Source organism: Poecilia mexicana, unplaced genomic scaffold, assembly GCF_051168715.1.
Source record: "Poecilia mexicana isolate PSO_F unplaced genomic scaffold, ASM5116871v1 scaffold_9, whole genome shotgun sequence".
Taxonomy (NCBI): Eukaryota; Metazoa; Chordata; class Actinopteri; order Cyprinodontiformes; family Poeciliidae; genus Poecilia; species Poecilia mexicana.
The window spans coordinates 22,981,020-22,993,844 of NW_028263378.1; the positions used below are offsets into that span (position 1 = coordinate 22,981,020).

At 41.1% G+C, this 12,825-nt stretch overlaps 1 protein-coding gene across 1 annotated transcript in view; it reads left to right on the top strand.

The window, feature by feature from the left end:
• Nucleotides 1-12,753, top strand: part of rorb (RAR-related orphan receptor B) — a 32,205-nt gene extending 19,452 nt beyond the window's left edge. Inside the window, exons 2-10 of the mRNA XM_014970683.2 lie at nucleotides 4,023-4,108; nucleotides 4,223-4,364; nucleotides 4,960-5,391; nucleotides 5,845-5,966; nucleotides 6,150-6,282; nucleotides 7,045-7,152; nucleotides 7,255-7,365; nucleotides 7,687-7,799; nucleotides 7,928-12,753. Coding sequence (XP_014826169.1) covers nucleotides 4,023-4,108; nucleotides 4,223-4,364; nucleotides 4,960-5,391; nucleotides 5,845-5,966; nucleotides 6,150-6,282; nucleotides 7,045-7,152; nucleotides 7,255-7,365; nucleotides 7,687-7,799; nucleotides 7,928-8,092 — 1,412 coding nt within the window. The 3' untranslated portion in view covers nucleotides 8,093-12,753. The remainder of the gene's footprint in view (nucleotides 1-4,022; nucleotides 4,109-4,222; nucleotides 4,365-4,959; nucleotides 5,392-5,844; nucleotides 5,967-6,149; nucleotides 6,283-7,044; nucleotides 7,153-7,254; nucleotides 7,366-7,686; nucleotides 7,800-7,927) is intronic.
• Nucleotides 12,754-12,825: the final 72 nt, after the last annotated feature.

The window sequence follows — 12,825 nt, forward strand, 5'->3', positions numbered from 1 at the left end:
CTGCTCTTACATAATAACCTCAGGATAACACTCACTGTCCCGCTGGCTGCGGATGCCGTCAGTCACTCTACTCTGACTGGGTCGGCTTAGGTCAGAAAGAAGTCCCCTCCCACCCCTGATAAAAGACATGCAGCCTGAGGGAAAGCAGAGTGGAGTGGAGCTTTTCCCGCTCGTGCTTTCCTTGCAAAGGGGATGCCTGTCAAGGACGGCTCGTGGAATCTCTGAATTATTCTTCTTTCAGTTCAGTTTTCTGCTGCGGCCTTGAAGCTCCGGGTTTGCCTCTGTAATGTAGAATCATGTCTCACATAACAAAGCATCGTCGGTGACTTCCCTTTACGCATAACAAATGGCGCGTCTCGATTCTGTCAGATGTATAAAAACCCCGCTGAAGTTCAAACTGCGTCGATGCAGAAGTGGGAGTATTTTCATGAAGCATTTGCAAAGCCTCAGCTGCTCGGATAGGGCCGACAGACGATCACTGATGACATGTTGTGTTGGCTTCACATGCGGATGACATCACTTCCTCTAAGAGTGTGACGGTTTAGCACATCATTGCTTCGACATCCAGACGAGTACGGCGAGTGGGCGGTCACCCTGGCAACAGCGATGCTGTCATGACTGTCTCTATGTATCCCACCTGACAGTTGCCACTGGCTATAAGCGTTGCGCACACACACGTACACGCACACACACACGCTCCACAATGCTACACTCCCACACAAGCAAGCAAATACAGTTTGTCAAACACACACACACGCAGACCCATTCATTACTATTCCTGGCGTCATTTTTAGAAGTTAAATGCTAAAAAATGTCTCCGAAACGCGCACTTAAACAATGCACAAGCCCACACGCCCAACCTCTTTTGGGCCTCATTATGTGGTACAAAAAAAGAGAATAATCTCCCGAAACATGGTGAAGATGGGATGTAAATGCAAAGAGCTTGTTTCGACAGCCATCATTAACTGTGCATAAAACTGCATGCACATCACACAGCTGTGAGTGTGAAGTAAACAAAAACTGCTTGAACCCAAAGACCTTCACTTTGCTGCAGAGGCACAAGATAACCAACAAGTTTGAGCCAAATAACCAAAACTAAGAGAATCGATACAGAGTAAGATAAGTGGTGAAGATTGATAAAACAAATATAAACCAACTTACTTTATTATAGCCACGGACCATGGGATCGACGTATAGCAACGTTTTGAAAATCCAGTTTACAATCCACAACCATTTTCCTTTATATCACACTAACGGACATAACTGCAGTTCAGCTTCTTGTTTATCAATTAATTAGAGTGTTTGGAAACATTATTAATTATACATTTTAGCTTTAGTCTATGTATCAAAATTATTTTAAAAAATGGTAAAGATACCATTATTGGAAGTGTATATTGTACACTTAATGTAAATATATTTGCAGTACAAGAAATAGTTCTTGATTTTCTGCTCTAAAAAAAACGCCAACAGGTCATGTTGGTGCATTTTGTTTCAAAGTTTTGTATTAAAACCTTGAAACCGTGGCACTTTGTAAAACGGTTGCCACAGAAACGGGCGATCTTTTGCCCATGCTCACTTCGTTACTGCTCCGTCTCCTGACTGCTGCTCACGTTTGGTCTGTTGACATCATCCGTTTCTCGGGTGGAACTGACCTGTTTTGCGGCCTATTAATAGTGCGTCACGAACCCACGTTCATTGACAGCTCTGTTTGGACTCTGTGTGCTGTCCAAGTCCAGCACTCCACTGTGACCCAGTTTGCAGCCGGATGGCCGAGAACTGGTAGAAATGGGTCATATCATGGTCTGCACCAAAACTCAAGAATATGAGGTCTTCTTTTTTTTTACTTTAAGTACTAAAGACCTTTATTTAACAAATAATATTTTGATATTGAATATGCAATGAACATGTGATGAGGCCAATTAGATACAGTTAACCCAAAGTTATTCATAGATTTGGGTTTAAAGTAATCTTTTAGTTTTATCAACATGTTTCTTCTGACTGAACATAATGTTATCGGTTTATTTTGGCCTGGTCTGAACTCTGACTTGAATTTGAGAGAGAATTTCTAGTTGGATCTAAAGATTAGGGTGATGACAAAGAGGCCCTCCAACCCCAAAGATAAATCACCTCATCACCAGTGGAAACCAGTAAAAAGCTGCTCGCCAATTATGTATTATTTTATTACTGTAATGCCAAAAAAAAGAGTTTTTCCACTGGTAAAAAATATTTTCAACATTAAATCTTTTATTAAAATGACATTAAAAAAAGAAGACATTTTTCTCATTTCGAATTAGAAACAAACTTCTTTGCAGAAAGAAAATAATTAAAAACCTAAATCTGCCAGGAGGTTGAATCATTTTGATTGTAACATTTTATGCCTTTTAATGACCAGAAGGAGACGAGAGAGAAAGTGAATGACAGGAAAATGAAAATAACCTGTTAAACTGACTAGCAAGTAATTTTACCCAATCACTTGGTTCCTATTTTAGCAAATATAGAAATCTAGAAGTATATATAGAGGTAAATGTAAAACTGTCTTACTGCAAATAAGCTGTCAGTAAGACGAATTACTGACGGGTTTTGTCAGTACAAAACCCAAGACTGGACTTGGTTTTAAATGTTCTAAAAAAAAATGTATGATTTGAATCTAATTTTCTAATAATCCACCATCACAATGAACTGAAAAGCAGAAAACTGTGAACCTGCTCTTGCTTATCATTTTGTTCGTTGTTGGACGTACATCTCTGTCATTAGAGTTTATAGATAGCAGCGATCGGCTGTACCTGCTCAGTTGCTAGACAGACAGAAATGACACCATTGATCCTCATAAGTCATTATCCAATTATGCATACTGCAGACTCATTCTACCAGACTCTCACACATACACACCTGTACTCTCTTTGTATAGAAATACAACTATACTTATATATGCATAGCATGTTTATAACTGACATATGTATGAAAATGCACCTTTGGACATATTAAACATGCATATAAAAACACACAAGCAATGCAATAGAAGGTATTGTGTGTGCATCAATGAGGTAATAGTGAAAACCACTCGCAGGAAGGATGCATGGATTCACCACATCTGCTTGTGAACCTCTCAGGAATTTCCCAAATTCGTGCAGGACTTTCCCACAGGTAGGACTGTGCAAGGAGATTAACACGTGAACGGCTGTTTCAGCTGAGGGTAAGGCAGCACTCAGCAGAGGAGGGAACCAGCTCATAAGGAAACAATTTAGGATTAGTTAGGCCGTCTAATCTCTTTATAGAGACTGTGCCGCCTCAGCAGCATACCTGCCTACCTCCACATCCACGTACAGACATCATTTCATGGGGAGCGGCGTTGCGCTCCATTCGCATAATATGGCTGGCCGCGCTCGGAGACAGAAACAACAGGTGTTTCTCTGAGACCAAGTAGTTTCTGTGTCTCCATTCTGTGCCTTTTTGCTTGGGAGTGCACATGGAGCTGCCTCTTCACAGTGAGTAAGATGACGTAGTTTGACGAGTGCATCTGCAGAATAGGAGTTGTGAGAGAGAACAGAAAAGATGAACATGAAGAGAAAGTGTGGCACTTCAGCGATGTAACCGGTTTTCTCATTATGGGACAAGCCTTTTAACCTGCGGGGGTCTCTCTGCACTTCAGTCCAAACACAAAGAATCCACACACAGTCGAGTCATGTACTGTTGTGCGTGGATGTTTGTGTGTGCACGTTTAGTGTGCACTTATGCAGCCATAAGTGCCCCAGTTAGCAGAAAACTCCTGCAAAGACATAAATGCCCATATGTCACTGTGCCCTTGTGAATTTTGAAGCCACACACAAATAGCATCCAGGGACATGTTGTGAGCTCAATCAGTTACTGGTGGCAACTTTAAATGAGACCCCCAACAGGGCTGCTGGACCGCTGACTGAGCAAGGTGGAGTTCAGGGCGAGCAAAAGTCTGCATCGAGTCCTGGACGAAATTTTTAATCCAAATCTTTTCTGTCTTCTCGCTATGTTTTTTCCCCCCTCCACAGCCCAAATCGAAGTTATACCATGCAAAATCTGCGGAGACAAATCGTCGGGTATCCACTATGGAGTCATTACGTGTGAAGGCTGCAAGGTAAGATCTAATATCCGAGGAGGGGAAAGGAGTTGCGTACTAAATTATACGGCGCGTGTGCTCTACAGGTATCGCAGTGTTGATTTCCTGTTGTTCTTGTTAACTTGTAATCAGGGTTTCTTCAGACGGAGTCAGCAGAATAATGCCTCCTACTCCTGCCCCCGCCAGAGGAACTGCCTCATCGACAGAACCAACCGCAACCGCTGCCAACACTGCCGTCTCCAGAAATGTCTCGCCCTAGGAATGTCCAGAGATGGTGAGACCCCGTTCGTCTCCATTATTATATTTGACGGCGTTTCTTTTAGGGCTGCAAGTGCGCATTATTTGAGTCGTAGATTATTCTGTTGATTGTTTTGAAGATTAATCAAACAAAGAAAAATTCTACAGACTTTTCGTTTGACCACTTAAGTCCTTTTACACAATGTTAGGAATACATTAAAAGATGCAAATAAACACCTAATTTAATTCCTTTTCTAAATAAGAAAATAAAGACTTTAGTGCTTAAAATGCATTCCTTTAGTGAAATTGAACCAGGTGAAGGTAAAACTAGGCAATTTGAGAGTTTTTGACAAAATATATTTACAGACAAAGGTGTTATAATATTAAATACAAAATCTATGGTATATTGTGCAGTTTTGGCTTAATTATTGCTCTGACTATGTTTTTTCAGCAAAATTGCTTTTTTTGAGTCTGTCAGTAAACGATTAGTCAATTACTAAATTGGTTGACTTTAATTTTAATGATCGATTCATCACGATTAATCGCCTCAGCCCTAATTTCCTTACAAAGCTTTATTGAGCCCGTTTCAGTAGCATTTTTACCACCTTAGCTTCTACTTTCTGCCCCTACAGCGGTAAAGTTTGGTCGCATGTCCAAGAAGCAACGAGACAGCCTGTACGCAGAAGTCCAGAAGCACCAGGCCCGGCTGCAGGAGCAGCGGCAGCAGCAAACCGGAGAAGCTGAAGCTCTGGCTCGTGTTTATTCCTCCAGCCTAACCAATGGACTGTCCACCCTCAACCATGAAATCGGGGGCACCTATGCCAACGGTCACGTCATAGAGCTGCCCAAAGGTGGCCACGTCAACGGCGGAGGAGTCCCCGGCGGCTACTACGGCATGGACTCCACACAGCCGTCTCCAGACCAGTCCGGTTTGGACATGTCAGGCTTGAAGCACATTAAGCAGGAGCCCGTTTACGACCTGACGCCCGTGCCAAACCTGTTCAGCTACGGGGGCTACCAGGACAGCCAGTTTGGACCGCATAACGTCAGCATGGGAGAGCTTGGTAAGGAATGAAAAATGTGCTCTATGGGAGATGTAGTTACAGTAGGAATGGTTTAATCCTCAAAAAAAAAAAAATTAAATAAATAAAACTGCTATAATTTTCCTCATAGGAAATTAATCATTACCCTCAAAGTAAGTCTGGAAGAAAGTGTGAGTCAGTGTTATAATCTGAAAGCACAACAGGAGATCGGGCTGGCTTATGTGGCTAGCTGACAATGTGTCATATTACTGTGTGGATACCTCTGGCCGACAGCACATACTTAGTCAAAATTAAGCACTTCACACCCAAATCAAAAAGCTGTGGAATTATGCGCAAGGAATACTTGAGCCTCTTCCTTTAAACTCCAGCTGCAGTGCTGCATGTAAAGAAACGCAGGTTCCTACAACAATTCAACTGTAAATAAAAAAAAATGTGGTGTATGCAAAAGATTAAATGGCTAATGCTCTCTTCCAGACCGGATCGCTCAGAATATCATCAAGTCGCACCTGGAAACATGTCAGTACACAACAGAGGAGCTACAGCAGCTAGCCTGGCAGACACATTCCTATGAAGAGGTCAAGATGTACCAGAGCAAGGTGAGCTTTCAGGACATGTTGCCTTTTTTTTTTTTTTTTTTTTTGCTGTTCTCTTCCAAAAAATCATAATGGAGTAGAATAAAATTTGCTGAAACAAAATGTGGCTTTCAATCACTCGTTGATATGAATGTAAGTATGTCAGCATAAAGCTCACGTACCTAAACTGGATTTGGGTGCTTGCAGCCACGGGACGTGCTGTGGCAGCAGTGTGCCATCCAGATCACTCATGCCATCCAGTATGTGGTCGAGTTCGCCAAGCGCATCTCAGGGTTCATGGAGCTGTGCCAGAACGACCAGATCCTCCTCCTCAAGTCAGGTGAGCTGTAAGGACCAGGTGTTGCTACGTTAGCTGAGTTTCTGCTCATTAAAAAAAATAGTTTGCTCATGAGAATTTTGTTTCCGATTTGCACAGATGGAGCTCAATGTTGAAATCAAGTCAGTTTCTGAACCTCATTTAGAAATGAGTCCACATTAAGTCTAAATGTAACCCAGATTTAGGTGCAATTATTTGTTTTTGGCCCTTAGAGGTTTACTTATGAATCACATATAATTACATATAAACTCCAATGGATATCTAATATGTAATGTAAGTCACAGAATTACAAAAAGGCAGCATCACCCTGTTTGTGAGAGAAAATTATTTATTTTACAACTACTTTAAAGGCCGGATGATTGCATATCCAAGTGTTACGAAAATAGAGAATGTAAATGCTTATACCTTCAGTCTGTGATTTCTACGATGGTGGAAACATTTCTAAATCCTGCATCCTCTACAACAAAGAGGTTGAAAGCTTCAGCTTTCTTGTTATCTCCTAAAAGTCTCTTTCTCTCTCGCGGCCTGAATTAACCCAAAATGTTTCAGCATGTCTCATGAAAAATAGTTTCCTTTTAAACAGCTTTCTACATATTCTGTCCTTTTACTGACTCCATTAGAAAAAGATGGATTTTTTTTTGTTTCCGACTGGCTGATCACTGGTCAGAGCTTATCTAGCTGAGAAGGGATAATTTCTCTTTGCACTTCTGAAAAACAATCTCTCTTGATCATTGTGTTTTTCCATTGTCTGGATTTTTCTTCCAGGTTGTTTGGAGGTGGTCTTAGTGCGAATGTGTAGAGCCTTCAACCCTCTTAACAACACTGTGCTCTTTGAGGGGAAGTACGGAGGAATGCAGATGTTTAAATCTCTAGGTAGCACATTTATTTTTATGCATTTTTTTTTCTTCAATAATTGACAAAGCAGAATAAGTGTTATAATACTTCCGCTCGTCTGATCTCCTCCGTGTCCTGAAGGTTGTGACGACTTGGTGAACGCAGTGTTCGACTTTGCCAAGAGTTTGTGTTCACTGCAGCTAACGGAGGAGGAGATTGCGCTTTTCTCAGCGGCTGTCCTAATTTCCACAGGTCAGTGTTCATCCACGGCTTTGGCGATAGTTTATCCAGCATATTTAAAAAGAGGCAAAACAAGATTTTTTACCCTGTTGATGTTCGTCTGTAGGCACGGGCCACTGTCAAGGTAAACCGAGGTTTTACAAAAGTCACGGTTTCAAAACCACTAAACTGAAGAAGTGTTACCCATCTCTCCTATTAGGGCAACGCAGTTTTAATTACAGAAATTCAGTTTATTCAGTTCTGCCATTGTGGAGAGCGGTACACCACCCCTGTATGTGTTCATCTGCTCTATACTTTTTCCACTGAGTGAACCGGTCAATCATTTGTTCGCAGATCGGCCGTGGCTGATGGAGCCTCGAAAAGTCCAGAAACTCCAGGAGAAGATCTACTTTGCTCTGCAGCACATTATGCAGAAGAACCACATGGACGAAGATGCACTAGCCAAGGTGGGCTGAAGGATTTATCAAACATATTTCACATAACAATCTGAACTCTGACAACAGGTTGTCTGGTGTCAGAGGTGGTTGGAGTAATGCAAGTATCTTGCTCTTGATCATCTCTTCTCGTTTGGCAGCTGATCAGCCGGATCCCCACACTGTCCGCCCTGTGTACACTCCACACCGAGGAGCTTCAGGCATTCCAGCAACTCCACCCAGAAACAGTGAACGTCCTCTTCCCTCCTCTCTACAAGGAACTGTTCAACCCCGACCCGAACTCTGCCATGGCCATGCCTAAGTGACCGCCCGCGGTCCGAATGCAACGAACAGCTGTCGAAAGAGGACCAAGAAATTACGTCAGCTTCATCTGACGAGACGCTGGCGGAAGCGTCAACCGCATCATTCTGGCAACCACAGATTTCTAAGCTCCCCCCCCCCAGGCTCGTCTCAGGCTGGAGGGTGAGGATTCATCTACTAGAAACTTAAAAGAGTTAACGCCAACAACACTAGGAATGTCCTGCACTTATCCCATTCTGTTCACCGATACAGTCTGAAGAATGTATATACAAGTGAAGCGCGCCCCGAGCCACGACCTCCGAGGGGCTTCCACGTGTCTCCTGAACTGAACTGACTAGAAATGTACAGACTTTCAAGACAACCAGAAACAATTTTAAGCTGTCGATTTTTATTATTATTTTTTAAAAAGGTGGGTAAATTCAATTGATTTAATCTTGAAAAAAAAAAGTATTTTTTTTCTTTTTTTTCCCCCAATGAAAACATTGCAGATTTGGAGAAGCTGGATGGGGGAGGGAACTGTGGATTTAGAGAAGCTATTGTAGATATCCTTCTAGTTGAGAGCGGATTCCAGTATTATTTCTTGTTCTGTTAAAATAAGTTAGTCCTAATTTAAATATACAGCAGTCCAGAGAGGCTGACGATACCTTGTCTATGTGTTTTATTTTATTTGATAGATTCTTGTGTACAGAATTTTGTAAAGTTTGAGACTTGTAAAAGAAAACTGGGCAAAAACTGGGGGCCAATTTTGGGTTTGTGGATATGCAGAAGCCTTGTCTGGATTTTGTTCATATGTATAGAAGGTGTTGCTGTCCTTCTGATCAAAAGCTATTGAAATGTAAAGAGAGAATATGAAGGATTTAAACAGAAAATAATGGCTACTACTTTTCAAGGTGAAGATATATACATAAATGTTTCTATTTTGCAAGGAAAAGAATCTGGCAGATTTGCCGTCCTATCAGTCGTTTATTTCACGCTGCAATAATTATGTCCAATGCTAGGTAGATTGCTGTGGAACAATCAATCTGAATGAACCAATCAGAAAACAGGACCTCACATTGAAGCTCACGCCGTCTCCCAACCTAGCCTGCTGTTAAATACGCCTGTCAGGACTTTCTCAGTAGGTTTTGGAAGATATGAATAGATACAAGACAAAGACATGTCATACATGTACTGATGATCCTTAAAAATGTGAAGAAAAGAAAAATCCATGCAAACTTGAATTGAAAACACTTTTTGATCACTGAAATCTAGATGGGTGCTGTTCGCCCTCACCGTCCAATTTGCACAATCCAGCCCAGTGGGCTGCGAATATGTAGGACCCTTTTCTCTAGAAAGCAATAACTTTCACACAGCATGTCTGGTCTTACTCCACTCCTTTCCCTCGTCTTGCACCCCTCTTCTGTCAGCTGTCCAAGAACAGGGTGACAACTTTAATAACTAAGGATGCAATATGTCGTTTGCTCTTGATCTCCAGTTATGCCTCAGAATCATCTGGGTACGCGTTCTCCTGCTAACACCGCTGTGTTTTCGGTGTGACAAAATCTCATCATGCCGCCAGTGATCTCAACACCACGATGTAGCTGAGCTTTAACGTTGGCCGCTTTTGTAGAAAGTTGTGTTAGACAATCATATTTTTTTTTCCTCCACTGAGTCATTCCAATAACTGTTAGCACTTAAACACTGTACCTTTTTTTATTATTATTATTTAGTGTTTGGGCACGATGTGAAAATCACTCTGGGCTTGAGTGAGCCTTTATCCTTGTGAAGGAACAAACTGAAAAGTCAATATTAGCCATTGACCAAAACGATTCCCCCTTTACAGCGAGGGTTTACCCGACGTTGGGGTGGGAAATTATCATGAGAATTGTTATGAGAAATCAAATTTAAAAGTAAAAAATTATACCATATTTATGACATACATGCTTCCCCTTTCAACTGTTAGTTTGGGTCTCATCAGTTTTTAACTTGTGGGTTGAAAAATAAAAAATAAAACGCTTTGGGAACTACAACTCTAAACACTTACTGCTACATTTAATGCTCGTCTCCTTAATATATAATAAACAAAATGACAATCTAGCTCAGATGTTTTTTTCTTTGTACCTCATATTTTGATGCCATGATTAGTGGGCTGTGATCTAGTGCTATGAAGCACTCTAAATGGGTTTCTCATGCTTGAAAATGTTGTTTTCTTTATTTGCACAGTGGCCAAATCCTCCAGCGGATATAACCAGGGACAACAGTTAAGACTTGTAATTCATCAGTTCAGCATCAGTGACACTGGGAATCATTGCATTGAAATCCTTCTGTGCATTTGTTTCCAATATTGCGGGGGGGAGGGGGGGAAAACTGAGGAACACGGGTCAGTCAGCAGTCCGTTCCACCATTAATGTCGTTTTTCTTTTAAAGCGCAGCGGCTTTCATTGAACCCCGCCCACAGATCAGAGGCCAGTCGCTCTTAAAGACAATCACTTCGTAAACGCTCGATGCACTACGCAGCATCTCTCAGGGAGCAGCTCTTTTTCCTCACTTTGCATTAAAAGAGGGTTTAATATTTTTTGGAAATTTACTGAATTAAATAAATAAAACTTTAAAAGAAGAACTTTTTAGGATTTTCAAAAAAAAAAGAAAAAAAATCCGCCCAGACAAGGCTTTGATAGACTTGTGTCTATATATGTATGTTTGTGCGTATGTGTGCAGAGGATGAATTCACTGTCCATGTTTTGTAGAGAGCCAAAGTTCACGATGAGCGATTTTTACACCACGACTGGGGGTGCGGATGGAGAAAAAAGTTAAAAAAATAAAAATAAAAAATAAAAACATAGAACATGTCACTATGCTCTTGTCATTGAGCTGTGATCTCCTGCTCGCTGGTGAAGTCACTGTCACAGTGGGTGAAGTCCACTGGTGGGACAGCGATCCTGGGACAGTGAATTCCAACTCTAAAGTTTTCGTGTCTTGTTTTTCTTTTTCCGTTTTGTTTTGTTTTCCCTCGTTAGACTGTGAATCAAAGGGGTGGAACGGGGAGCCTGCAGGCGGGGTGGGAGGGACGGTGATGCGTTGGCAAGAACAAGTGGTAACCAACACTGTAAGTAAGATACTGTAGCAATAAGAACTGGAGGCATTTACTACTGTCATGTTTGCATTGTAAAATTATTTTTATGTTATTACTATTTACTATTATTATTGTTCTTATTATGACTACTATTCTTCTATTACTATTAGCCTATTGTTGTTCTGTTCTATTTGCATGACGTTTCATTGCAATGAAATATTCGGGGCTTATTTGTGTTTCCTCCTCTCTTGACGCGAGGGAGTCGTTTGAAACGGTGGGTTAAGGGTTTAGGGCAAATTTCACACCACTTTATTAGTCAGTTCAAAGCAAGTTTTTCCACATGCTGAATTATCTTCTTTTTTTTTTAATAAAATGTCTAATTTATATGGAAACAATTTGAAATTTGTCATCATAAATGAAATGTTTGTTGTTGTTTTTTCCCACCCTCTGAATGTGCAGATTACTACTACAAATCAGTGAGTTAATGATCTTTTCTAAACTGGCCTTTTGGAAACCCTTCACCTGCAGTAGGGGGACTGAAGGGGGGTCAACGTGGGAGGGGCTGGGGGATTATCTATTCTGAATGTTATGGAGTAGCTTGTTCAGCATGAGGGGAGAAAGGGGCTGAACATATCACGCGCCTTTTTACTGCTCCATCAACACAGAATGACATCACTGAGCGCACAACAGCAGCCGCCGAGAGCTGCGGACATTTTGTCACAGCCAATTTAAAAGCCACATTTCATACACTCAGTCAAAAACCCACTCCAGACCTCCTCCTCCCTTTTATGAAGAAAACGTGTGTGAGCTTGTGTGCGTGCGCTAGAGACACGGAAGAGAGTGCGACGATGTTCTGCTCTACCAATGCTTTGTAAGACTTTCTTGATGCATTACAATGTCTGTGCAATTGGGAGTAGTTTTGAAAATTGTTAATTTATTTTTTAGAATGTTTTTTTTTTTTTGCGTCCCAGCAAGAGCAAAATGAAACAAAAAATGTAGCAATCTGTGTCTGGAAGCTGAAAGGTATCCGGGCAGCAGAACCTCTTTTTACACAGTACTTAAAAAAACATATAAAAATACCAACTTTAAAAAGTCTTTTTTTGTTTTCAAAGTGCCATAGTTAGTGAGGAGATAAAGGATTGGCAGTATGGGGCATAGATGCTTTACTGTGCGAGTTTACACGAGAAACCAATAATAATAATAAAAAAAAAAAAATAGGAGGGAATTCAAAGGAAAATGTGTACTGATGAATCGTTTTTACATTTTCTGCTTTTGTTTTTCCCACTTGTTGGGGACTCTGCTGGACTCTGAACATCTGGCTCCACTATATTAAAAAAGAAAAACGCACAGTTTGAGCCTCCATTTTCACTTGAGGAGGAGAATGCATTTGCATGCATGCGTATGTTATTAAAGGGAGTCCCACGCACCCAGAGCTGGAGGGCCAGCCTGGGGAGAGGTTCAGAGCTTTGCGGAGGCCTCAGTGAGTCCTCCTTTGAGATGTACATACAATGTGAAGGTCTGAAGTGATTTTTGTTAAATTCTATATTTTATTGCTTTTGTAGACATTTTGTTGTGGGAAGAAAAAAAATAAATAAAAGAAATTATATGGGTGCATCTCTGTCTCTCTCTTTTTTTTTTTAAGTCTTACGTTTTGATTTTTTTTTTTATTTGAGCTACAACAATTCA